The 26,237-nt window shown below is 39.4% G+C and overlaps 1 protein-coding gene across 3 annotated transcripts in view; it reads left to right on the top strand.

Moving 5' to 3' along the window:
• The window catches only part of LOC133460533 (protein TANC1-like), a 39,166-nt gene that overhangs the window by 7,549 nt on the left and 5,380 nt on the right, over positions 1 to 26,237 (top strand). For 2 of the 3 annotated variants that reach the window (XM_061741151.1, XM_061741168.1), the window contains 18 exons: positions 1,129 to 1,414; positions 2,591 to 2,872; positions 9,912 to 10,028; positions 10,191 to 10,481; positions 11,341 to 11,468; positions 14,565 to 14,796; positions 16,787 to 16,953; positions 19,670 to 19,978; positions 21,097 to 21,297; positions 21,503 to 21,606; positions 21,750 to 21,858; positions 22,828 to 22,950; positions 23,048 to 23,284; positions 23,561 to 23,770; positions 23,971 to 24,052; positions 25,212 to 25,345; positions 25,444 to 25,567; positions 25,661 to 25,836. In XM_061741151.1, the coding sequence (XP_061597135.1) occupies positions 1,129 to 1,414; positions 2,591 to 2,872; positions 9,912 to 10,028; positions 10,191 to 10,481; positions 11,341 to 11,468; positions 14,565 to 14,796; positions 16,787 to 16,953; positions 19,670 to 19,978; positions 21,097 to 21,297; positions 21,503 to 21,606; positions 21,750 to 21,858; positions 22,828 to 22,950; positions 23,048 to 23,284; positions 23,561 to 23,770; positions 23,971 to 24,052; positions 25,212 to 25,345; positions 25,444 to 25,567; positions 25,661 to 25,836 (3,312 nt within the window). The remainder of the gene's footprint in view (positions 1 to 1,128; positions 1,415 to 2,590; positions 2,873 to 9,911; positions 10,029 to 10,190; positions 10,482 to 11,340; positions 11,469 to 14,564; positions 14,797 to 16,786; positions 16,954 to 19,669; positions 19,979 to 21,096; positions 21,298 to 21,502; positions 21,607 to 21,749; positions 21,859 to 22,827; positions 22,951 to 23,047; positions 23,285 to 23,560; positions 23,771 to 23,970; positions 24,053 to 25,211; positions 25,346 to 25,443; positions 25,568 to 25,660; positions 25,837 to 26,237) is intronic. The other variant, XM_061741159.1, reaches the window with a different exon arrangement.

Here is a 26,237-nt window from a genome sequence, read left to right as displayed (position 1 = left end):
GTGTATGGTAGTAGATATTTACATGCAGTTTCCTAATGTGCTGTCAGAAAACTGCTGAAGCATGTCATTTTTCTTAATAGGAAAAATACATTTTGCCATTTCCCAAGATCAGATTGGTCAAAAGAAATGTATCCATGAAATGCGCTTTTATGGTAGTGTTGGATGTAATTGAAAAAAGTGTCATCATTTAGAAAATAAGATTTTCTGTACAGATTAATTGTTAAACAGTATCTAGCCATCCAGGCACTTGTACATTTTTATCACACTCCATTTTATTTTGTGCATTTATGTCTACATGGACCAGTAAATGGTGAGGACAGGGACTAATGAATAAACTTTAACATTGCCCGAGTAACTGATTTAGTTTCAGCACAGTCAGCCCTCATCATGAAAAACTGGAAAAATGACAGTCTAGATGAAAATGATTGGATTTATTCTTTTAACCTCCATCTGTATGCCTCCTCAAGCATACTCATTCAAACAAGAGCAGTGGGCATGAAGGCAAACACTGTCATGCAGAGTGAAGGTCTGATGAAAGCGTGGCAGCTGACTCTATTAATTTACTAGACTTTTGAAATAGAGGAACTCCACTTAAACAGAGGCTGTTTGGAAATGAGATGGCCCACTCAAGACTCATTTCCTGTTATCTGTGTTGAGAGGTTTTTCCACAAATTATCCACCCCTTTTGGAGACCAGCAGACGGTTTATAGTCTATTCAGACCAGTATGCAGAGATTCTGACATGATTCTTTCACCCCAACACTCCTCATAGGAAATATTGGGCACGTTTCACACAAGGCACACATCTTCCAAACTTCCTGACTCTAAACTGGCCTTTGATATTTAGTCATTAGTCCACTTACTTGTACTGATAAAAGCACACCAAAATGTATTTCTACACAATTTTGACATCACTCACCTCCACTTAGGAGACCAGAACTAATGTACGTAATTTCAAGCCAATCCCTGATTCTTGCAATGTGTTACCTTGTTTATATAGTACAGGATGTTTTTTTTTTTTCCTTCTAAATAAGGCTCTCTTATTTCTTTTCTCCATATCTTTCTCAAAGTGGATTAGTTTTACAGTATGTGCTTAAAATCTCGTCATTCTTATTGCTTTGTTTTTCAGTGTGACACCTGTGCCCAGGGGGGGAGTCCCAGCTCCACTCTGACCTGCAGCACGGCCTCACCCTGTTCAGAGAGCCCCACGTCCACCCTGAGCATCAGTGCTGGCCCGTCTTTACCCTTATCTTCTCCTCACCGTGGCTCCAGCACCAGCCCCGCTGGAACCCTCTCCAGCCCTTCACGCAGCCCTGCCCCTTGTCCTGCTTCTGGACCTACGTCTGGGAGCAGTTCTGGCCATCCGTCTCAAAGCCCCACCTCAACCTTGGAGAGCAAGGATAGTGGAATTATTGGTGAGAGTTGCAGGTTTTCAAATAGCTTTCAAATGAATTAAGTATTTTTTGTTTGTTTGTTTGTTTTTTTTACACTCATGAATCATGTCTAGTGCAGAACTTCTAACCATGCTAAAATTAAAAAATTAAAATAGTGAGCTGGGAAAAAAGGTTATTACTCGTCTATTTAATGTCAAATGGAACTGTTTATATTTATTGAACCCAAACTTTTTGGGATGTCTCTTTATGTAGATAGCAAGCTTGATGCAACATCACTAAGTTTTAAGTCTTTGTCAAATGTGCATCCCCAAAGCTAGTATCTCTTCGTTGACTGTGCCACTTCAGCCTTAAGGCTTCAGCTCCCTCCTGTCAAAACTGGGACACTGCTGTCTTTGTTGCTTATGGGTCTGATTCACCCAAAATAGGACACTTTTTCTCCTTTAAATAGACTTTGTATTTATAATAGAGTACAAAAGGCACACCAAGACCAATAAAACGAATTGATTGGTCAGTTAATGTCCAATAAAACTGCTGATTGAGTAAATGTGTCTTAGGTCTTAGGCCATAGGTGTCTTTATTATCCCTGAGGGGCTATAATCTGTAGCAAAGCCAGCAGAATACATACAAATCACATAAAAACACCATTCAATTACAAGTTGAAGTTATTTATCAGGACTCATTTAGAAAACAAATGGTAGGAGGAACACATTCTTCTTATATTTTTAAGTCTGTTTTATATATACTTTGACAGACTAAGTAAGAGGTAAGAGGAAATATAAATATTTATTCTGAAACAAAATTAGTAGCCAAGTATTTGCTCAGTTTGGTAAATGGGTGAAATTTATGTCTGGATTTACATTTCATTGTTGCACAAAGCTGTATTACCAATGAATGAGACACACCCCATGTAAGACTGGACTGGATTTGTGTGCGGCAGCTCAGGGCTTTCCTTAAAACTGGCTGCTATAAACAAAGGTGTAAAGACGCAGTTGAAATGGACTCTGGGGTACTGTATCACTGTGGTATTTGGAAGTATGTCACAGACACTTCATTAGGACTTAAAGATATTGTTTCAGCTAGTGAAGAAAATGATAAAATAGTCTCCTTTAAGAAGGGTTGCAACTCTCTTAGCTGTTATTAGCTCCATATCTTTTACCCTTTTTTTCTATATTAATCATACTTTTTTGTGCTGCTCAGCAACCATCACCAGTTCTTCTGAGAATGAGGAGCGCAGCACCTCCAGCGAGGTTCTCACTAAGGAGGATGCCCCAGGAAGTGGCAGTGGCATAGTGAGCAATGCAAATGATGACTACCATCCTGCGCCAACCAAAGGCCATCTGATGGCACCACTAGATGAAGCCTTACCTAGGGCAGAGATATCGGAGCCCAGGACTCCACCTGCTCCAAAAAGACCCCTCCCTCAGCATCACACTCGCGGAGCTTCTTCCCTTGTGATGCCCCGTCCAAACTCTGTGGCAGGTACATCTACTTTTCTTTCAATTTTTGAATATTATTACTGCTAAAAGAAAACAAAATTGACAATGACAGGGATTTTGGCTGTTGTTTTTTTTTAAATGTATTTATTTTCAAGACTTTGATGAGGAATTATTACCTATCCCATCCTTATGTAGCTGATACCATAACAGTGAGGTAAAAAAACTTGAAATAAATATATAAAATCCACCTACATCCACCAGGTAAAGCTCATCCATTAACATTAAGTTTGTGGAGTGTTTCTGTCACTTTTAGGTTGCTAGGTAACCAGTAGAAACCCCAGAAAGTCAAGAGAAATTCCCACGCTGACCTGCCATGAAAACCAACATGTGTAATTTTTACACTTCCATTCCTGTAAACATGAAAAAATGAGCATAATTAGTGAGCAAGTGAGTGAGTTGCCAAAGCTTCTGTTATGCCACAGATAAAGTAGGCTGATGAGTGGGTGAACGTGACAGCTGTGGCCAGGGTGATTAATTCATGGAGTAATTCATATCGACTAAATGGCAAATTGATTGAATGGACTGTTGACATTTTCCAGCTATACATCCATATGCAGAGAATGCATAACTTGCGCGATGTCTGTGATTTAGCGCTTAACGCCACTGCACCATGCTCCGATGCTCTACTTACCACAGAGACTGGATACACACATTGAGCACCACCAGTTAAAAGTCCTCGGAGGCCTCCAGTTGTCAGAAAAGTACCCCCTCCCCACCGCAGTCACGATCTCTGCCTGTGCACAAGGCTCTTTTTCCTCCCTCAGATGTCAGTTCATTTGTGGAGGGAGCAAAAGAAGTGATTCCCTGAGGAGTGGATTCACAGTAATGCTTGCCAGTTTCTTCTGTCAGCTGGTGCTTTCATTTAGGCACTCTTGATGAAACTCAGAATAAAGATGAAGCGAGCCACATATACAGTAGCAACCAGAATCCTGCCACACATTTATGAAAATTTGAACGTGCAATTATATAAAAATGCACATTGTGGCACACATTGTAAGATGAAAGTTTGATATAATCCCTAATAGAATAGTTTGTTCTTTTAACAGTAGTATTATAACACAGCAGATGTCCATGTTTTGTGGCACATGTATTTATAGCATAAATTCAAAATCCACGATAGATGGACTAAGGGTGCATTAATGTCTGGAATTTTCATGCGGTTGCCCTGTTGGGTATGAATCACTTGAGCATGTGTGAACATTGTCACCTGAACTTTAGTGTCCACCAGACATGTGCACCATGACCCCCTGGAAAGGTGATTCTCAGTGGTCTTCCAGATGGACCAAACCATCTGGTCTCTCGGGTTCTGGCTTTTTCTGCAAAGCAAATTAACAGCTAGTAATTAGCTAAACAAATTAAATGTGTCATTTTCTTCTTTGGTCCAGACCAAAGTACCAAACTACAAGTGTGAATGCACTGTCAGTGGCCATGTGTTCTACTTAATGTGTTCATCATCAGAATTTACAGATTGGTTGGATAAAGTTCATTTACCTTCAGGTATCCTGAAGTAGATGAAGATTCCTGTGTTGTTGCATGATAATGCAACGAATAATCCAAAGTCAATGCAATGATGTACTTATAGCAGAGTCAGAGCTTGAGGCTGTGGGCTGCTATGCTACTGTATGTATTTTTCACTAATGAAGCACAACTAGCATGTCTTCTTATCTGTATAATTTCACATACAGTGATTTTATGTTTCTCTTTACACATTGCAAAGAGAAACACTTGAACCAGGTGTTTGTATGGACTAAATAAGAAGGGACGTCTCCTCCAAACTATTTTCAGCACTGTGGTCCATTCTTGGGACTAAACACTATCAACACATTATGAAACCCAGGCTTTTCAATTTTGCACATGGATGCCAGGTTCTTCCTACGTAAAACACTTAATTCCTCACGTGTTCCTTGGTAAAGTTGGCACTGGAGAGAAAGGCAGTTTATTATAGTTGCTTTTCAGCTGGAATTTGGCCTGGAAGCAGGCATCAGGATCTGTATATGGCACAGATTCCTCCTGTAGTGGTGGAAGAGGTTTTATAAGTGACTGCTTTTAAATTGCATTGGATTTCTATAAACTAAAACTACACAGGACTGTTTGATGGTGTTCTTCTCAAAACAAATCTATATTTGACGACCGTTTGCTCTGATGCCATGACTCCAGAGAAGTAGTGTTATTCTAACTTCCAATTCTTTTCTTTCGTTGGGAAATACACTTTAAAAACGCATATTTTAGCTTCATTGAACAGAAATAAATTTAATCAAACAGCTTCAGTTAAAGTTAGAGGAATCTTCCAACCATCCATGTCGAAAGTTCAGTAAAACCACAGTACATCATGTTTGCATAACTTGCCCAAACTCCTGTTAGTCAAAAAAGGTATTTACTCTTGTACAGGTGGTTGTGTGATGGTACAGTGGTGGCGGGTGGTTGATCACGTGAAAATAAAATTAAAATAATATTTCCCATGGACTGTCGGGAGATGTCGGGTACTTATACTCTTAAGTATGGTAAGAATAAGTTTATGAAATATTGTGAAATGTATTAAAGATTACTAGAAGCTGAACTGTATTGGTTATTATTCTCATCCAGTTAGAATATATCCCTGATAAATGTCCCTAAAAAAAGTCTTTTTTTTTGGACAAAAATACCAACATTGTTTTCACATTTTCAAGTTGATGTCATTTCTTTCATGTTCTTGTTTCATTACTTTTTTTTTAGTACAAACGCTGTGATTGCATCTACTAGACCCTAAATATCAAGTTGAGTTTCGGAATGAATCAACTAAAATAAGCTGCAAATCACTGGTAATGATCATAAGTCGAACCTTGACATGTTGAGCTCTAAATTCATCCATCACATACGATTACATCATTAAATTAATGTGGTAAAGAAGAAAATTCAACTGTAAGACAGAATAAGGAGGAATCTTTCATTTCAGAACATGTGAGGGACTAGTTGTGAGGGTTGTTTAAGGAGTTTTGCTTTTGTAAAGCCACTGAATACGTCTTCTACTGGTGACAAATTAAGAGTTAAAATGGCACTGACCAGACTGAATGGAGCAATAGAGATCTTTGATTGTGTGTTTAATGCATTTGATAATGCAAAGATGTTAAGGAGTGCAAACTTTTGTTAGGGAGCAAACAATTTCAATCAAAAGTTTAGAGTTAGAACAGAAGGCCTGTTTGTTTGTACAGGTATCTCCTTCTGGTCACTGGCAACTTGTTCTTAGATGTTCATGATAAAACAGGCAAGCACTGGACATTTTTGAGTCTTGTCAGAGGCTTAAAATAGCAGTTTATTTAGATGTAGGTCGATTACCCAAAGCGCTAACATTAATTGCTATTTTGCTGCAAACACATATAACGTTGTCATTCAAAACTGTTTTGATTCACGTAATTTTGGTCACCAGTGAAAGTTTTGAGTCCTTATTATCTGTCTCATCTCCTCAGAGTCCTCACTGGGGTGGTACCAACTGTGAAATGACAATTTTTTTTAAGACTTCTTTGCTGTACAGAAATTAGATGTAACATATTTGCACACAACCAGATATTTTGTCAGCTTTTGCCTGATTCAATTCTTTGTGCTGATCTAACAGGGTCCGGGTCCGGCTAAGTCGCATACAGACATTGACTCACTTCTTGAACGCTAGTTGTATTTTTCTTACTTGAAGCAGTGAGACCCTTGCACCCCACTACAGACTGTTGTGAAAGAAGGCAAGCTATGATTAATCTGATTTGTGTTAAGTCTAGCTTTCAGCCATGTAAGTTTTGTTGCGTTATGTTTTTGCAAAGATATAAGAGTAGCATTTATCATCAACTCTAGTTCATCACCAAAAAACCCCAAGAATGTACAACTGTGTATCTAAAGTCGTTAGAGTTTATTTGAGTGGATGCTCAAATATGTGTCGGTGACAGAAGTCTTTAAATGAGGCTGGGCCTCTCGGGGATGCTGGTGGCTGCACAGTTGACCTTTAAAGTGATGAAGGATCAACAGGGGCTGAAGGGCAATCAGCTACACAGTCATCAGCAGGGAGCATAAAGGTGGGCAGTGAATGTTGGATAGATCTTAGTGTAAATGGGTGGAAGGGTGAGCTGTCTGGGTGTCCCTGTGTCAAACTGGCTGAAAACATGTTTTTATTAATTCCCTGTTTCATTGGTTCACTCCGTCATTTGGCCTACTTGTCTTTAGCCAGCAATCTCTCTCATCCCACTCCACACCACCTTCACACAGTTTTGCTGCAGGCTGTGCTCTATCTTCTCACAGTCATTTCAGGCCGCAGTTCTCAATCTTGTTTGCATTTTTACGTGTGTTTCTTGTCTTAGAAACTTTCTTCCACCTGTTATAAGGGATTTCATGCTTTTGCTGTTCCACCATGTTTTTCATCCATCATCTATACCTGCTTATTCATATTTAAAGGAGCTTGAGGCAGGATTTATGAAAAAAATCCATATACATTTTAAGTTTTCTAGTAATAATGTCAGATGAAGCGTTCCAAACCCAAAAGAATGAGCCCTCTAGCGTATTTCTCCGTTGCCTTGAACAGGCTGTGTGCTGCAAAATGTGCTGCAATTGTGGGGCAGAATTTCCCGCGCTGTCCTGTGGATGTGACGTCACATGACGCTGCATGTGCGTTCTCCCCGTTCTCCCGTGCCGGCTTCGCTGTTGGCTGCAGTACCCCCAACGGCCGTCGTGGTGAAGGGTGGCGCTAATGAGTCTCATTTCTTAAAAGGAGCATCATGCTCCTTTAAGGTCACAAAGGTCTGATGGAGCCTATCCCAGCTGTTTTGGGCTGAAAGGCAGGGATACACTCCAGATGGTTCGCCAGTCTAGTGTAGTTGCATTAATTATAGTTTTTTTTTGTTTCTCCTACAAGTGTTTGTATTACCTTGGGGAGATCATCATTCAATGTGTTTATAAGGTAACACATCAAAACAATACTGCCAAAGCAATTTTTGTATGTTTTCACTCCCAGATTCAATTAAAAAGAGAGGAGCTGAAGGTCAACCACAACACAATGCTGGTATCTGAGACATTAAGGACGCACAAACACATCTTGTGTTGTAGTTCTCATGTCTTATGTATTGGTTGTCATGACGAAGGATGTTGCTGCTCACTGTCCTCAAGATATGAATATGATGACTGTTTTCAAGCTTTAAGTCCTTAACACCTCAGATATATGAAGCTCTCTCAGATACTTTGAGTCACAAACAGAAAAACACTGTAGTAAGTTATTGTAATGATGGGATGTCCCGTACATGTCCACTGCCTGTTTGACCGGTCTCTCTACAGGACTTTGTCATGCAACTTGACTCTGGTCCTCTTTTCATCTCACTCTGAAGAGATTAGAGCCAGATGCCAGATTTCAAAGAGGTTTTTTATGAATGTATTAAACCATTGATGAAGACCATAACCAGTGTATGAATGACATAGACTTGTTTTATTTAAAAGAGTCTTAAAATATATATAAGATTATTTTTTAGTATGAACCTTTAATCTTATTTGCTAACAATATTGTGTACTTTTTTTTAAAGTGCTAATTCCTTTTACCATCACATCAGACGTAGGTGTGTCGTTCTAAATTAAGTATGAGCAAAAGTAAATACTCAGAAATCTGGTGACATCCCAGACTAAGAGGTTACAATAAGCGTGGCTAGTTCTAGCTGCAGTCTTGTAAGCTGGTTCCCTGCCATGGTGAGGTTCATAAACCGCTTATGTTAAACTGAGAGAATAAGAGAGCTATAAACAGATTAAACCAGAACAGTTTCTTAATTTGTTTTTCCTTTTAAATCGGCTGCCCTAAAGACTGTCAAATAACTATAAAATTACCAGATCTTTAAATTTGAGGATGTTTTCAAGTTGATAAAAATCCTGAATAACAGAAATGTTTAAATCTCCGGTCTGCATATTCATCCGTAGAGTATATTTATTTGAATACATATGGCAACGTCAGTTTGTGATGTGAAGGGATCACTGCGTAATGACGGTCTCACCAGAGAGAGGAGTCCTTCTCCTTCCCCGTGTTTGTTGTTTATGTTTCACAGCAGCTGTCACTGCGCATGTTAGGGCACACGTGGAAATCCTTCTTCCTCTACTGACTACTATGTTCTTTAGACAAAAAGCCCCCAAAAAAAGACGTGTTATTCTGGTTCACCTGAGACAGTACTATGACATACATATGTATACTCTTGCCTTTAAAGTTGTAATAAAACATTTTTTTTCCTTGTTTCGTGAAATTATTGGAAATGGAAAGAGGAATAAAACATGTATATATGTGTGTGTGTGTGTGTGTGTGTGTGTGTGTGTGTGTGTGTGTGTGTGTGTGTGTGTGTGTGTGTGTGTGTGCCCCAAGAGTGTTAATTTACTCTACAGTATTTTGGGACTTTCTTTTCTTTTTTTTCTCTGTTTTTACTGCAAAAGATCTTTGCAGAAGATCAGTTTTTGGAAGCAACGCAGTGCATAAAGCGTATGGTTCTCATCTTTCACAGTAACTTGGGCTAAAGACTTAGTTAAAAGTCCAGAAAACTGCAGAATGTAAGCCTGGCTGACCTTTACTCTCTGTAGGACGTGTGGGTGGATAGATAGGTGATTGTGGGAGTAGAAAAACCTTTTTTTTTCATGCTCTTCAGTACATGCTCTTTTTTTTATTTCTCAACCTGGTTTTTCTGTTGCTTATCAAAGCATCAAAAGAATGTGTGTAATGCTGTATTTTTGCATTACAGCTGGCAATGTGTTTCCACTGATTATCACAAATTTGTCGTCTGGAGACAGCATGAAACATTTGGTCATTTAGACTAATGTCAGCTTTAGATTGCAGAATATGAGATGAATTCTTTTCATTTTCCCTCCTCTTGTCTCCTCAAGGTCACTGAGCATGTATCTGAAAGAAAGAGCAAATACTGTTTATGTCTCTTGTCTCCATGGATACAATAATTGACTGGAGTATCTGCAGTATGCTTGTGCATCTTTTGAACATTTCCTGCATCTCCCTCAGACACTGAATTCAATCCCCACCCATTCTCCCTGTACAGCAACGAGTTCCACTCGACTGGAGGATTTAAATTATCTGGACAACCAAAGGTCTGCTGGTCACAGGGGATCTGTCCGCAAACACAACACAGCTGTCCGCGCAAGTGATGACCCTAAAGGTATTTCATGGGTTTACCGCAGGGTAAAACATGTAATTTTAAATAAACCTGGTTGCAGACACATCTGGAGACATGAGTGGAACACATACCTTCATTGCTTAAAGATACTTAAAAACCATCCAGCTCCAGATAGTTCAAACTCTCTCCTCCCACTGTGTCCAGGGAGATTGGTGCCATTCAAACAAGCAGACATCATGCTCAAACCCCTCCTGTTTGAAGTCCCTGGTGTCACAGCAGAAACACCTTTTGTCGGCCGGGATTGGCTCTTCACACGTCTGGAGGAGGTCCTGAGAAAGACGAGCAGTTGTGAGGGCCGCGGGGCTGTCATTGTGGGTAACGCAGGATCCGGCAAGACTGCAATCATCTGGCGGCTGGTGACGCTCAGCTGCCATGGCGCACGTACGGCACAGGGAGGTCCCAGCATCCCTCACAGTCCCAGCTCCTCCCCTAAATGTAAGACTACTGTCTCTAATCACAAGCATTCGCATAAGGACTGCAGTACAAATCCAATTCATAAATTATGCTATAGTATAGTCAGATTCTTGAAAGAAAATGAAAAAAACAACAACTATTTGACAAGGCGTTAGCAACTGGGACAAGTTCTCTCCTGAGGTTTCTCTAGTGATTGCAGTTTTGTAGTGGGACTTAGATTTAGTTATTTATTTTTCTACTCATGAGTGGCACGTTTGTCTTGAAAAAAGAAGACAAACCTCTCATGCAAATTAATTGTGCACACAAGTGCACTGGTGCATGTTGTGATGTGCTTGTGAGTTCATACATACACAGTTTGACAAATCTGGTGTTATAAAAACTAAAATAGACATACATTTTTATTTATTTCTTAATTCATTAAGAATTGATTTTACATATGGAGGATGTAGTTCCTATACCTCGAGTGTGTCTCAGGTCTCAATGGGTTAGTATAACAAGCTTTCAGCCTGAACCTGTAGTACAAGGACAAGTAATGTTCAGATCAAAGCATGAGAGACGTAGAACAAAAACAGCAGACTTATATTAATTTTTCAGCACCATTGCATTATTTACTGATATCTCTACTGTATGTTCCCATTCTAATTTAATTTTCAGTGCATTGCATGCAATGTGAGGAGTCCAGTCTGCAGCAGGTCTTTCTAGTCTTTAAAACATGCACTGCTGTGGTTTTTCTAAACGTAATTGCTTCCTGTTGTGCTTTCGCTGTCAGTAATTAGTTTAATCATGTTTCTTTTCAACTTTGCTTCTTCACCTACCATGCTTAAACAAGAGATGTTATGACACTTTCGTATTTATTGATGTTGCTTTGTTCTCTGTTCAGGTGGAGACAGGCAGGGAAAAGCCGCCTCCAAACAGCCAGCGGATGCACAGCCCAGCCAGAACTCTGCTGCAGGAACAAGCGACACTCCAGCACAGAGGAAGGAGGCCATCAGATGCCTCGCTGCAAAGGTAATTGTAAGAGCACACATTGGCGCTCACATTACATTGCTTTGCATTTAATGAATTACATATATCTATTTGAGGCCCCTCACTCTGTCTTCAAAGCAATATCTCAATGTTATTAGAAATGCATTTGTTTGCTTTTTGGCAAAAACATTTAGGGTTTGGTTTAATATTATGATGAAGCAAGGAGACAAAGATTATCTGAGATTGAAAACACAGGGAACACCTTGCCTGACTCTGCCAGCACCCTTAACGCTTTAATTAGTTGTTAATCTTGTTTCTTTGACGGTATACAAGTGTTAAAACAACAGCTCATTATTTTATAGGGGTTAATTGCTGGGTAATTTCTTGGCTCTAAGCAATTGCCAGGAAGTTAAGGAAGTTACAGCTGACAGAGGCAGTAACTTCACCACAGTCACCCAACAAGCAAATGAGATTAACTGTGTTGGGAAGCTTAAGGGAGCACTCACACAAGGCAATCCACTCCATGCTCAAACATGATCCTGATCTCTGGGATGGCTGGAAGAGATACAGAGGGCTGCATCAAACCAGGAAAAAAACTAAATAATCTGAATAACTCTCAAAGTCAGTCGTGCTGCTATTATGTTACCTGTGAGAAAACACGCATTATTCTACTAAACAAAATAGCAATTAATATAATGGAGTGATGTGTACATACAATTGAGACTGGAGCAGTGTGAGGGGGGAGCATCTTTGTCCCACACAGGTTTGCCATGGTTTTAGATTTTGTTACCTTCAATAGATCAGGGGTAACTGTTAACCTGCGATATGGTGAGCTAAGCTATGTTATGTAGCCATAAAGTTAATGAACAGACATGAGACTTCTACTGAGCGCCTTAATGCTTGGGAAAAATGCAAATATATGCTATTTTTTCATCCTTATTGACACCTACTTGAACATACTTTTATTGTTGTACCCGAAACCTAATCTTACTGACCACAACGACCCCGCATCTGAGAATCTTTCACTCTCAGAGGTTAATCTAGAACAGGGGTCGGCAACCCAAAATGTTGAAAGAGCCGTATTGGACCAAAAACACAAAAAACAAATATGTCGGGAGCCGCAAAAAATGAAAAGTTTTGTATAAGCCTTAGAATGAAGGCAACACATGCTGCATGTATCTATATTAGTTATAACTGGGTCCTCGGCTGCAAATGTAGCATGCTAATGTCTTTCCACACAACTCTTTTTGTTATGCGAATCTATGGAAGAGTATTAGGGCCAGGCAGGAGAAAAATAAAAATAATATTTTAGAGGAGGAATATTTTTTTTTCATTAAGCACTTAGAGAAAGAAATCGAAATGTCGAGAAAAAAGTCGAAATGTCGAGAAAAAAGTCGAAATGTCAAGAAAAAAGTCAAAATGTCGAAAAAAAAAGTCGAAAATGTCGAGAAAAAAGTTAAAATGTCGAGAAAAAGGTTTCGACTTTATTCTTGAAATTGTATTTCAACATTAATCTCGACATTTTGACTTTTTTCAAGTGCACAATGAAAAAAAAATCTCTCAAATATTTTATCTCCTGCATGGCCCTGATACTCTTCCGTACAAATCTTAGTTAACAGAAATGTTGAAATGTAATATTTATTCTACACATTTTAACAGCATTGGAAAACGTTCAGAATGTTTGTGTCATGTTTGTCCACCTACAGAAACCATATTAACACAAAAAATATATTCCCCTCTCCCATCTATCTCCATTTTCAAACATTTTGGAAAAAGCTCCAGGGAGCCACCAGGGCGGCGCTAAAGAGCCGCATGCGGCTCTAGAGCCCGACCCCCGATCTAGAAGAAAAAAGTTCCCTCACACACACAGCACATGTGGGGATTACACATAACCACACATCCCGTCTGTGCCATTATTCATGCTGTTGCTGAGCAGACTGCTGACTCACCTGCAGTTACAACAGACAAAAAAGGAGGGGGAAAAAAATCACATTTTTCCCCATAGGAATGCCCTTAGAGTTATTGTTGTTTTTTTGTTTGTTTGACACGCCAGATGTTTTGACAAACTTCGCTCACCAAATATGTAAACTGGATGACAAACTAGACAGTACTTGTGACTTTTACAAAGCATTTTACAGAAGACTGACAAGGGAGCAGTTAAGAGAGACAAACACTAGGGGGTCTTCTTGTTTCTTGAGGCCACACATTTCTGACATAAGAGCCTTCTTCTGTTTGTGAGCACTTGCAGGACATGATGCTGAGTGCATCACATGGATGACATGGAAGCTTCTAAATTTACTAACTTGGCCTCAATAAGAGTTTCCATGGGAACTAGTCAGACTGCTTGTGATGGTGAGGATGTTTGCTCAAAATCATTGATGATGTTATATGCAGACTACTCATCTTTGTAAGGTTTATAATGACACGAGTGAATATTATCCAAGATGTGTATTTTACTAAAGAAAAATACACTCAACAGATAAATGTTATTCATCTTCCTGAACATACAGTATGTTCCTTCACCCTCATCAACGGTGCATTGTCGTGCTTTCATTTTTCAGAATGTTTTTCTTTTCCGCCTGCTGCCTGAATTAACCAGCTTGTGGTTTATGTAGTTGATGACCCACAATAATCTGCAGAATGAGGCTGTCATTGTGTTGTTGAAGGAAGAAAACAAGATTATTACTCATCTAGCTTAATGTTTTGTGCACATATTTTCTTAGGTTAATATCTTTACATTTTACATTATGTCTCATCTTTCCTGGCTTTTTTTTAAAAAAGGTATGAAAAGAAAATGTAGCAACACTTGTGTGTTACATTGTTTTCTTTCCCCATGCCTAAAAGCTGCCAAATCACAGTCTCCCAAACATAACCCTTCTGCTCCACGTTATTCATTTAGACAGGGATTTCACAGTTGACTTAGAGTCTTAAAGAGCATTTGATATATATTTTTCAAAATGAAAAATATAAAACTAATCTTTTTCAACAGTTAAGACTTTCTTTTCCATTTTTTTTACCTTAATATTCCAAACTGCATAAATTATCACAGAGGTTTGGATAAGGATCAAATGTTGATGTTTTGTTTTGTTTTTGTCAAAGAAACAAATACAGATATAAGTTTTGTTTTTCTCCTATCAGGTGGTAGCCTATCATTTCTGCCAGGCTGACAACACCTACACCTGCCTGGTACCAGAGTTTGTCCACAGTGTCTCCGCCCTGCTGGCGAGAGCGCCACAGCTCACCCCGTACCGGGAGCTGCTGGCACAGGAGCCTCACCTGCAAAACACGCTCAGCTTGCGTTCCTGCGTTCAAGATCCCCTCGCTGCCTTCAGAAAGGGCATCCTAGAGCCCATTACCAGCTTGCGGAAGGGTAATGAAATCCACGCACACATGTACATGCTCAGACAAATGCAATCTAAAAATTTTAACATTTAGGTTTAAAATGGTGCAATTTTTAAGTCTGCTTCGCTCATGCTGGAAATAATGAGCCTACTTCTATCTCTTCTCTGAAACATCACAGTAATGACTCTATGATAGGCTCATAGATTATTTTCTAGAGTGAAGGTCAATGATTTAAACCCTTCAGTGTGAAACAGATGTTTGGTCATTTGCATAGGGAAACTATGAATGTTACATTTGCTTGTTGATTCAGCATCCCCAAAGATTTAAAGGCCACAAAATTCTCAGGAGAGGCTTTGAATGCTATGGGCGTATTAACCAGCTCAGATTCTCGTGATACAGTTAGTCAGCTAAATGGATGTGCTATTGTGACCAGGCCTTGCACAGTCTGACCAGAATAGTGTTTTGTCGACTCAGTCTTTATTGAAGAGGTTAGAAAAAACTGAGAAGCTCTTTTGTTAATGAGTGTGAGTTGTCGAGTCCTCACAAGCTTGTAGATACTGTATGGTGTGACAGCTTACAAATCATATGAAAGAGAAAAGATACTCTCATAACATTATGCATTATAAAAAACATAATTTGTTTTTCTTATCAAGTCTTATTATTAAGTTAATATGATCTATGTACAACCTGTGATATATGTCATTGGGACGTTACTTATTAAACAGGATGATATTAATCAAATGCACTTAATAAATTAACGTCAACTCTGAGCAGCTCTATAAAAGCAAAAGTTTTCAAATTTTTCCAGGTCTGGAGCATTTAGATGTGTGTTAACACAATGCCAAGGAAAAAAACATCAATATTTAACTTGTGTTTTTAATCAAATGTTTCCCCTTCAATCTGGAAAGGACTATGGGGCCATTTCCAAACTATTTGGAGTCACTCATTCTGTGGTGATAAAGATTATTTACAAGTAGGAAACATTTGCTGGCAATTGCCTCAGGTGCCGACGTCCTGGCAAGTTCACCCCAAGGGCAGACAGTGCAATGATCAGAAAAATTGCAAAAGGAAAAAAGATAACTAGATCTAAAACTGCATGAGAATGGCTTGTTTAGAGGTGTTGCAGGAGAGTCAGAGGAAAGTCTTCTCCTGATTACAGTAAAAGAGCACGAAAGTACGGCATTTCTTTGCAATCTTGCGTCTAAATGGAGAACATTTTTCTGATGGACAAAACAAAAGCGAATACATTAAGTCACAATAGTGCTATGTTTAATGAAAACACAGCATATCTGCTGAGGAGCGTCATATGTGCTGTCAAGCATGGTGGCAGAGGAAGAAGAGTTTGGTCCCATTTTACAGCTGCAGGACCTGTGGTGTAGGTATCACCCATGCCCTGTATATGAAGCTATTCCAGACTCAGGTTTGAGGCCATCTGTCCGACAGATGGAGATTTGCTAAAACTGGGACATGCACATTTAAATTTCCAGCATAGTGGTTGAAAAAGAAAAGGAGCAAGATGTTGCAGTGGCCCCTTAATAGTCTAGATCTCTGCTGCAAATTCCTCCATAACATCGTGACTGATAATGTCATACAGTAAAAAGTTGCTTCAAATCATTCCTGCTAAAGGTGAATTTACAACCTGGGTTGTATGTAGCTTCTCACACAGTTTGTTTACTTTAATTCTAAATCTTGGTAGGATTTTGATTATTTATTGTTATGTTCTGATATGTAAAACCTTAGAGTGTAATTTGTCTCTGACATGAATACTTAAAATAATGTGAAACATGGTGCCTTAGGCCTCTTTCTGCTGAATATAATCAATAACAGCAGTTGGTGTTTTTCTCAAGGTTCTTTAAAAGCAAAGATACACCAGGTTTTTTTTGTTTTGTTTTTTGTTTTTTCCACATGCTTTCACCCACTCTCTAATTCCTTAATATATATTTTTAGCAACAACATCCATACAAGCTTACTTTGCTTCATGCTTTATTTGTTATCTTTGTTCTGCTTTGTGTATTCAGAGCGGAGGCTCCCTGAAGAAGACTACATCATCTTGGTGGACAGTCTTAACGAAGCAGAGTTTCATAAACCAGACTATGGGGACACAATTGCCACATTCATCACCAAAGTAATCACCAAATTTCCACAGTGGCTGAAGTTGGTTGTCACTGTCAGGACAGGCTTGGTGGTAAGTCCTACTATTTATACACTACACACAAAAGTACTACACAGTTGTTCCTAATGAACAAATCAGTCGTATATAGTCCTTCCCACAATTGCATGTGTAATTTATTCATGTAATTATTTTTTCCTCTGGATGCTTAAGTTTCATCCCTCAATCCAAAAAACAGCTAATGTTAACTGACATCACTAAAAGTGTTTCTGTTTGAGACCGTGTGTCAATGTGGCTTTTTTTTTTTACCATTTCTTAAGCCTGGTCATAGACTGTAGAATAGTACAGGATGTACTCTGAGTTGTTTTATGAAACCCTAATAGTGGCCTCCGAGGGGGGCACCTGCTCCCTTGAGTTAATTTTGCTCACTAAGTACATAAGCTTGAAAAGATTTTCTTTTTTCTACCTCCTACTCTGCTTCCACACATCTGTGTTTCCCTCCCTGGTTCCTCCCACTCCTACTTGGTAATTGGGATAAAGTCAAGCACGTAGAAATTGCTTCTTTTTTAGGGCGGGGGGTAATAAGATGTCGAGTAAACCACGGTTATAGTTGTGCTGGGAATACAGGTTAACTGTAATGGGCTTGTTACGGGCCAATAGATTTTATTTAAAGAGCAGGGTGGCCTAAAGCTGAAGTTTAATGCCTATATTGTTTTATTACATCTACATTTTCTCTTTTTGTTTAAGCAGATATATTCTGTGGCTGCAAGTATCCACATTATACAATAGTAATGCAGACAAACCTAATAAACCTTGCAGTGCATATGTTTCTGCACTTTAGTTCATTACCCTCATAAAATGGTCTATACTTAATATATAAAAATGGCAAATAATTGACCTCTCAGTATCTGAGAAAGGTTAATTAGTGTCCTGCAAACATGCAAATAATAACCAATCAGAGATAATATAGATGGATGTTTGCTTAAGTCTGCATAATTCACAAATTTAATGGTAGAATATCAAATAACTTGTTAATGAAAAAAATATTCTAATTAAATACCGTACTTGATTCACCATATGTTGCCGAGCTGAATGAGCTCTGCCTGTTTTAATTAGTCACTAGAATTTATCTAAAAGTGTGATTATTGCATGCAAGTGAGGTGTGAAAAAATAAGGCTGCCTGAAATTGGTGAACCAACACATAAACAAAGTCATAAGGTTTTACTGAAGCGATGCTCTTTTTGTGTTAACTCTGAGTCTACATGGTCTGCTGTTGTGCTTTTGCTGCCATGGTATAGGCAGTGTGGCATTTGGCGGCGTTGTCCACTCTAGTTTGATGTGTTTTCTCAATCCAGTTGGTAATCCAACCAAACAGCAAACACATCTGTCCGAAGCCAATGCCAAGCCCCCAAATGCTGCGTGGATTACGCCCTGAATGGTTGATAAAGCTACCCAGAGTCTGCTGGGAGTTTGGAGCTTGACAACCCGCCAGCTGGTTATATAAATGGATTAGTGTTTGGGAGCATACAAAAAAAAAAGAAAAAAAAACCCACACACATTTCAGGTCATTTTCCTCAGGATGCATCAAAAGCCAGTAAGAATAAAACATTAAAATTATGAGGGAGAAAAGTACAACTGAAGTGGATACAAAAAGTCTAGAATTATGAAATTTATGAAACTTATGAAATTTCAAGTTTTGAAAACTCTCAAGATAGAAATGACAACAACATAAATGTTTGACCTGCTACATCTCTAATGTGATCTTACAGCACCCTTTCATAAAGATGGCTTTAACTTTCCTCAGAAATAACCAGTAAAATTAAGCCTGAAGGTAAAAAGCATACACCTATTATCAATTAAGGTCATTCAGAGTAAAACCAGATAAAAATTAACTGTTGCTGTAGCATTTGCTTGAATGTTCGGGGTTGCATGCGACTGAGAGCCATGGGCCAAAGAAGTCAAAGAAACCCTGACATAATTGATGAAAAGTACCAACTGGGAGAGATGTTTAAAATGGTATAAAAGGTGCAGAATGTACTGTGAAATACTGCTTTTTGATATTATTATTATTATTATTATTATTATTATTATTATTATTATTATTAGAAATATTCTCACAAATTAATTATTTTGTTTTTCTCTAAATTTCTGTTTGGTGGAATATTTAATTAAAGATATCCCAAGTCTTGCAATTTCTTTGTTGTTTTTTGTGTTTTTACAGTTAAAAAAACTCCACTTTTTTAAGGCTATCGAGACTTTTTATATCTTCTGTATCATACCGCCGTGGCAGTATCCCTGCTTCCTGATTCGCTCATCATCTTCTTGATGTTTCCTTTCTAAGGTCTTGCTGTCTCCTACTAAGCTAGATATTTCATAGTTAAGTGTATCAAAAAGGTTAAGTGGTGTGCTATCAGTGACCACAAGCCAATTGTCTATTGCTGAACTAAAATGTCAGCCGCTGTAACAAAGGAATGAGCTTACATGGTCTGAGACTTTTTTTTTTCTTTTTTAAATCATAGCTGTGTTAAACAGTTTAGAGATGTCAGAGGCAAGAAGCTAAAATGTGAAAATGAGAGATGCCTGTGAGCAATGTTGGTGCTTGAGTCATTGTCACACCATTTACTGTACTGTATCCAATGGCTCTGCATGAGTCAGAGGCAATAGCATTTGAGGAATGGGTCCCGATTATGATGCTTTAAATTTACTCTTAGCTGACAGCACCAAAGATTTGCAACCTGCAATTCTTCAAACACTAAAATATTTGTGCCTGACTTGTCTTCCTCCGCTGCAGGAAATCACCACTCTTCTTCCCTTCTCTGGCATTTCTCTGGACATCCTGCCAGACAGCAGTGACCTGGGAGCTGACCTGAGTGATTACATCCATCATCGGGTCAGCAGCAGCAGCCAAATTGCTGCAAATGTCACCACACCAACAGGCTCCGCTCCAGATCTTCTCCTTCTGAGCAAGTTCAGCAGCCACCTGTCGACACGGAGCCACGGCTCCATCCTCTACCTTCAGCTGACTCTGGATCTTTTCCACAAGGGTCACCTGACTCTGAAAGGAGGGAATTACCTAGTCGTCCCTGTCGCGCTATCAGAGGTCAGACATTAATACTTGGATCCTGAGATAATTGTGCCAATGGGTATTTGTAAGTAATAGTTTGAAATTAGGATTTGATTATTATTATTATTATTCATTTATTATTTTTTTTATATTGGATTATTCCTGACAGTGAAGGATGTGAACCACAGATGTGGAGTCGTTCATTGAGTTTTAAGTTAATTCATTATATAAGCTCCACTGTTTAATCCCCTCCAACTAAAAAGGCCTATTTTACCTTATATTTATTTTGGGATCTACCCTCTACCTCCTCATCTGGTTACAGTCTAACAACTAACACTTGTCTGTCACCTCTGTGATCTGTCTGTCATGAAATGGCCTGAAGCTGAAGTAATCAGAGTCCAAGTGATCTACAAACAAGCTTTCAATTATGCATTGTTTTTTGGTTGTTTTTTTTTTTTTTCACAAATCCAGACTGATTCTGTTCAGATCAATAGAAATAAAGATGAGAGGATCAAAATCTCCACACATATTGCCAGAATTACACAGAAAGGCTTAGAAATGTCATGATTGCATAATGAATGTGGCAAAGCAAGCTTAGACGCGTGCTAAGGATATGTGGGTCTGCATAGTGGACAGTGACAGAATGAAACCACATAGAAGTACAAGAAAAAACCCTTTAGTGAATTAAGAGTCACGGAAACATCTGGCACATGTAAAGGAGTCATTTTGAACTTGAGGCAGCTGCAAATTCAGCTTCATCCTTATTGTTACTGTTGTTTCTATTGATGTGATCCTTGTTTTTAGATTAGTGTTCATCATTAGTATCTCGTACCTAAGCTTTCAGGGTAATCAGGATAGGTGATACATGAGACATTTCATTTCATCTGGGAAAATGTTCTGTAGTGGATGATTTCTCTGTTCCAGATGTTCTAATTAGAACAACATGCACTTATGAGTCAAACATCTGACATACTATCAGACTTTTCAAATCAAACAGCATTATTGGCTAGTTACTTTAAAGTTTGACCAACTGACTTTGTTTTGCAAATGCAGTTATTAAATTCAGTAATCCACTTTATATTTTAATGATTAATTCTAAAATGTCTCTTATGTTGTATGTTTTAACAGCCTTCATGACCTGTACTGTCTGTTAGGTGTATCTGCTGATGTGTCGCGTCAGCTTTCCCGATACAGACGTCTTTGAGCGGGTACTTCCGGTGCTAAATGTGGCACTGGCGTCTCTGCATCCACTGAATGATGAACAAATGTTCAGGGCTCTGAATGCAGGCAGCGTGAAGGGGGAGCTGGAGTGGAAGGACTTCCAGCAGAGACTAGACAGTCTGGCTAGATTCATGGTAAGACTTCTGATGCAGCTTCATGGAAAGATCGATAGTGATTCAGACTTTTATTCAGTGGAATATTTTGTACAAAATGCACTGAAGCAAATGGTTTATATCAAAACATTGAGAGGTACTTTTTAGCTAAAGGACATATTAGTTAAATCTACCTTGACTACTCCTTTTCCTAATTATCAGCGTTTATCACGTGTCATGTTTGCAGGTTAAACGCAGGGATGGCACACGGATGCTGTGTCATCCTTCCTTCAGAGAGTGGCTGGTTTGGAGAGCCGATGGAGAGAGCACCGACTATCTCTGTGACCCAAGGTGAGGCTACAAGTCAAATTTGTCCAGAATAATGTTCATGAAGTATGACTCAGTTAGGACATTTAAAAAAACTAGTTGTGTCTTAAAAAAAGAGGTTTGCTTAAATGCCATGTGAGGGACGAGTGCTGTATCCGTGTGTACAGGAGTGGCCACGCTCTCTTGGCCTTCATGTTCTCTAGACAGGAGGGAAAGTTGAACCGTCAGCAGACCATGGAGCTTGGACATCACATCCTTAAGGCTCACATATTTAAGGTAACAAAAACATTGAGTGTAAACAGACATATCATAAAAAGAAAGTACACCCTATTTCATTTCTAAGAATCACCTGATCCCTGCAAGGTGTAAGATGTAAATACAACCTCAAATGACCAAAAACGCATGATATATAATGTTGTGTCATTTTTTTATTTACGGTATTTAAAATGCAGAATCAAATTGTGAAAAACTAATTCAACTGCGTGCAGAGCAAAGTTTATTCTGGCTGCAAAACAAGTCCACACCATCAGCGTTACCACCATACTTGACAGTAAACATTAAGTATTCGTGCTGCCTTTTGGTTCTCACCAAATGTGGCGTTTACATAACACAGCCTTTTTTTAAAAAAAATGTTCAATTCTAACAAGTTATCATGAACCTAAATATTTTACAGTATATGGTAATTGCAGTTTTCTTCTTACAATACACAGTCTGAACTTGAGTTTAGCCTGGGACATAGATTGTCAACTACATTCAACATTTTCTCTTTAATAATCTTTCTCACAGTAAAATGATGGGCTCTAAACTGTTTGGAAATGTCTATATAACTCTTCCCAAATTGATGGGCAGCAGCAGCAAATGTTTTCTGTCAAAAATCAGAGTTGGGGTCTGTTTGTCTGGTCTGAGTACTTCAAACGAGCAAGATACCAAAACCTTACATTTTTTTACAGGTGCTCACACTTGCTGATGATCAATTGATCGAGAGTATTTGATTAGCAGCACCACCTCTTTATTCCTTTAAAAGAAGAAACGGTGTACTTTGTTACATAAATAACATCATGCTGTATAATATGTTGTCTGAGGCTGTATTTAGTTAATTTTATTGAGACACCTGCAGCTAATATTGTTCTGACTGCATTTATGGCTCATACTTTGTGCATATTACTTTAACTGCTTGGACACACTGCAGATTTGGCCAAATGTGATCAGACTTTGTCTCACTTTTTCCCTGTGACACACTTGCAGGGTCTGAGTAAGAAGACTGGTGTATCCTCCAGTGTTCTTCAGGCCGTGTGGGTAAACTGCAGCACAGACAGTCTATCCGCTGCACTGGGCTCCCTGAGGAACTTGTATACACCAAACATCAAGGTGATCCATAGCAGGGCTCTTCATTAAAATAACTTTACACTAAAATATACCATCTTTTATGCAAAGATGTTTGTTTATTTCTTTCCGCATTTTGCAGGTAAGTCGTTTGCTGATGCTGGGTGGCGCGAGTGTGACCTGGTGTACCGAGGTGATAGGACACGCTCCCATCCTGGCTGTCCATGCCCATCTGGGGCACGTGGAGATGGTAGCTCTGCTGCTTGAGATGGGGGCTCCAGTAGAAGGGACAACTGGAAGCGGCATGTCGCCCCTCTGTCTGGCTGCTGCAGCAGGACACACTGAACTTGTCAACCTGCTCTGCAAGAAAGGAGCTAAGGTCAGTGCCATTTCTGTGCAGACACCATGATCGACAACTGGGCATTTGTATAATAACCGCAGATGAATCAGATTTTTTTTTTCTGTGACAGAATACACTGTCTTTAAGTACTTTTACTCCAATGATATCCTGCACCACTGTGGTTTTACATTCACCACAGTTGCTGGATCTATTCTGGGGGACAGATGACATCAAAAGGGCTGATCTATGCCAGCACATTACCAGCAACTGAGCATAACCAGGGCTGCAAGTCCTTCTGTATTCCTCTTTTTCCAGGTGGCGCATGTTGATAAGAGTGGCCAGTGTGCGCTGGTCCATGCTGGGCTAAAGGGTCACGCAGAAATCATCAACATCTTGCTTGGCCTGGAATGGGGACCAGAAATTCCCACCGACCCACAGCAGCAACACAGCAATGAAAGTGTGAGCGGGAAAGACCAGGCCCTTCAGCAAGCAGTCATCGCTGCAGCCAGCATGGGACACACACAGGTAGGTATCACATCAAACCCACTTTTAATATTCTGCTGAAATTCATCTTCATGTAGAGCTCAGTGCCAGCCCTGGGCCGATACAGGGGATTTCTTAGATGCTGTTTGTAATTTTCCGTGGTCAAGGTCTGAGAGTGCTTTGTTCCGTTTTCTGCACAGCAAGCCAGCAATATAAGATTGTAAAATTGTGTTTTCCTGCAGGTGGTGAAAAGCTTGCTGGACTTGAAAGATGAACAGCTGGCAGTGCAGATGGATGCTCATGACTCACTCTGGGGAGAAACGGGTGCATTTCTCCTATCAATCATATAAATGTATCTGTCTTACCTCTTTCTGTCCATCATTGTGCTTCTAGAGCCACACTAACGTGCTTCAAGGGCACATGTCTACTTGTGTATGTGTGTGATGATTAGATAGTAAAACCTACCTGTAAGTGCTTACACGCTCAGCTCAGTGCAATGCGTCCCCATTAACTAGCATTAATATTATGATTTTAAGATGCTCTGGATCATATCAAAGACATTATATGATGTCAGTTTGTTTTTCTTCTTTTGACTGCAATGGAGCATCACATTCACCACACAGAATATCTTGTCTGGTTACATTTGTAGCTTCTAAAAAGCAGCTGTTATTCAATTGTAATACTTTTACCTCCATCACAGATGTGCTGGTGCAGGTTGCACAATTCTGTTAGGTCCATTTCCTGAGAGCATGTTGGATGAAGCCTGTGTCTCTGCCTACAGCACCATTACCATGTAATTCTATTACACCGTCCCCTGCAGTCCTGATTCAGAAAAAAGAAAGAAGCATAAAATCCCCTCTTAAACATTCACCTTTGTATGTGCACTGCTCTGGGTTTATATTATTATTTATGTTAAGAAATAGCTTGATTGGATTACAGTCCATTAGCGCAGATAAAATGGCCAGTCAAGAATAAATGTTAAAAGTCTCATTACCGAATCCGGCATTTAAAATTCCCATTGAATAACATTACCATGGACATTAATGCATATAATTTCAATACTTTCTTTAATGAGAATATCCTCACTTGTGTAAAAGCTGCAGCTTCAGTAACCCAGCGGCTGCAATTAGCTGCACAAATTAATTACAAAGACAAATCAATGTTATTGTTTCTTCTATTATTTGACAGTAACTCTTCTTCAAAGGCACTGATACTTTTTTGTCCACTGAAATATATGAACATTTACACTGGTTATAAAGATCAGTCCCCACTTGTTCCATTAGCTTCAAATCATTTTTATCTTAAGTACTGTTTAGATCTCTACATTTGCACAATAGAAAAGAAATGATACAGCGTGAAAAGATAAGACACAAGCCTCTTTATCTTTTTGCTTTTCATTCGTGCTTCTACGTCTCTCCTAAATGTGTCAATTATATGCTCTTGTCCGCCTCGTCATCTCATCTCTGTGCCGACCTTCTGTCAGTGCTGACAGCGGCAGCAGGGAGAGGCAGAACAGAGACGTGTGCTTTCCTCCTGGAGCGGGGGGCAGGGCTGGAGATACCAAACCGCAGAGGAATGGTCCCACTGCTCAGCGCCGCCAAGCACGGACACGCACAGGTGGGGGGGGATCATGTCACTGGCACAGGACTGTCTTCACCTTACCAGTTTTGTCCTTTGCTTTTCAGTTTTTCATGTATCAATCGTTTATCTCTCAGGTTGCAGAATGTCTCCTGAAGCAAGGTGCAGATATCAACGTCAATGACAAACTGGGTCGCAGCGCACTGATGTTGGCTGCATCCGAGGGCCACGGCAACACTATTGAGCTCATGCTGTCAAAGGGTGAGGGTGCTCACGGTCCACAATGACATCAAAGTATGACTACAAATCATTTCAAGAACTGGAGAACAACATCTGTATTGTTTGTGGTCCCAGGTGCCTCTCTGTCCTCTGCTGACCAGGAGGGCTTGACTGCACTTAGCTGGGCGTGTATGAAGGGCCAGAAAGGTGCGGTGCAGCTTCTGGTGGAGGCAGGAGCCGACCTGAACCAACCAGACAGACAGGGACGGACTCCACTTGACCTCGCTGCCCTAAACGGAGATGCAGATACGGTGGGTGTCATGCTGGTGTTTAGGTTAGGTCATACTGATGAAGAAAAAAGTTACTTCACTTTTTATGTGGAACACTTAGGGAAAAAAATGTATATGTATATATATATATATATATATATATATATATATATATATATTAGGGCTGGGCGATATGGACCAAAAGTCATATCTCGATATTTTCTAGCTAAATGGCGATACTCGATATATATCTCGATATTTTTTCTGTGCCTTAATTGGGGTTTCCCCCAAAGCATTATAGCATAGCATCTCTGTTAGCTTCATTTTTTTCTGAGGCAAACCCTTAAAAAAACAGTCAGTTTTAATACAAAGCCTCATGCCAAATGTCACACAGGTTCCTTTATTAACAGAGGTCTGCACAATATCAAAATGTATAAAACAAA

The sequence above is a fragment of the Cololabis saira genome, chromosome 2 (genome assembly GCF_033807715.1).
Source record: "Cololabis saira isolate AMF1-May2022 chromosome 2, fColSai1.1, whole genome shotgun sequence".
In the NCBI taxonomy this organism is placed as follows: domain Eukaryota; kingdom Metazoa; phylum Chordata; class Actinopteri; order Beloniformes; family Belonidae; genus Cololabis; species Cololabis saira.
The sequence above is the reverse complement of the archived record's forward strand: the minus strand, read 5'-3'. Positions and strand labels throughout refer to the sequence as shown.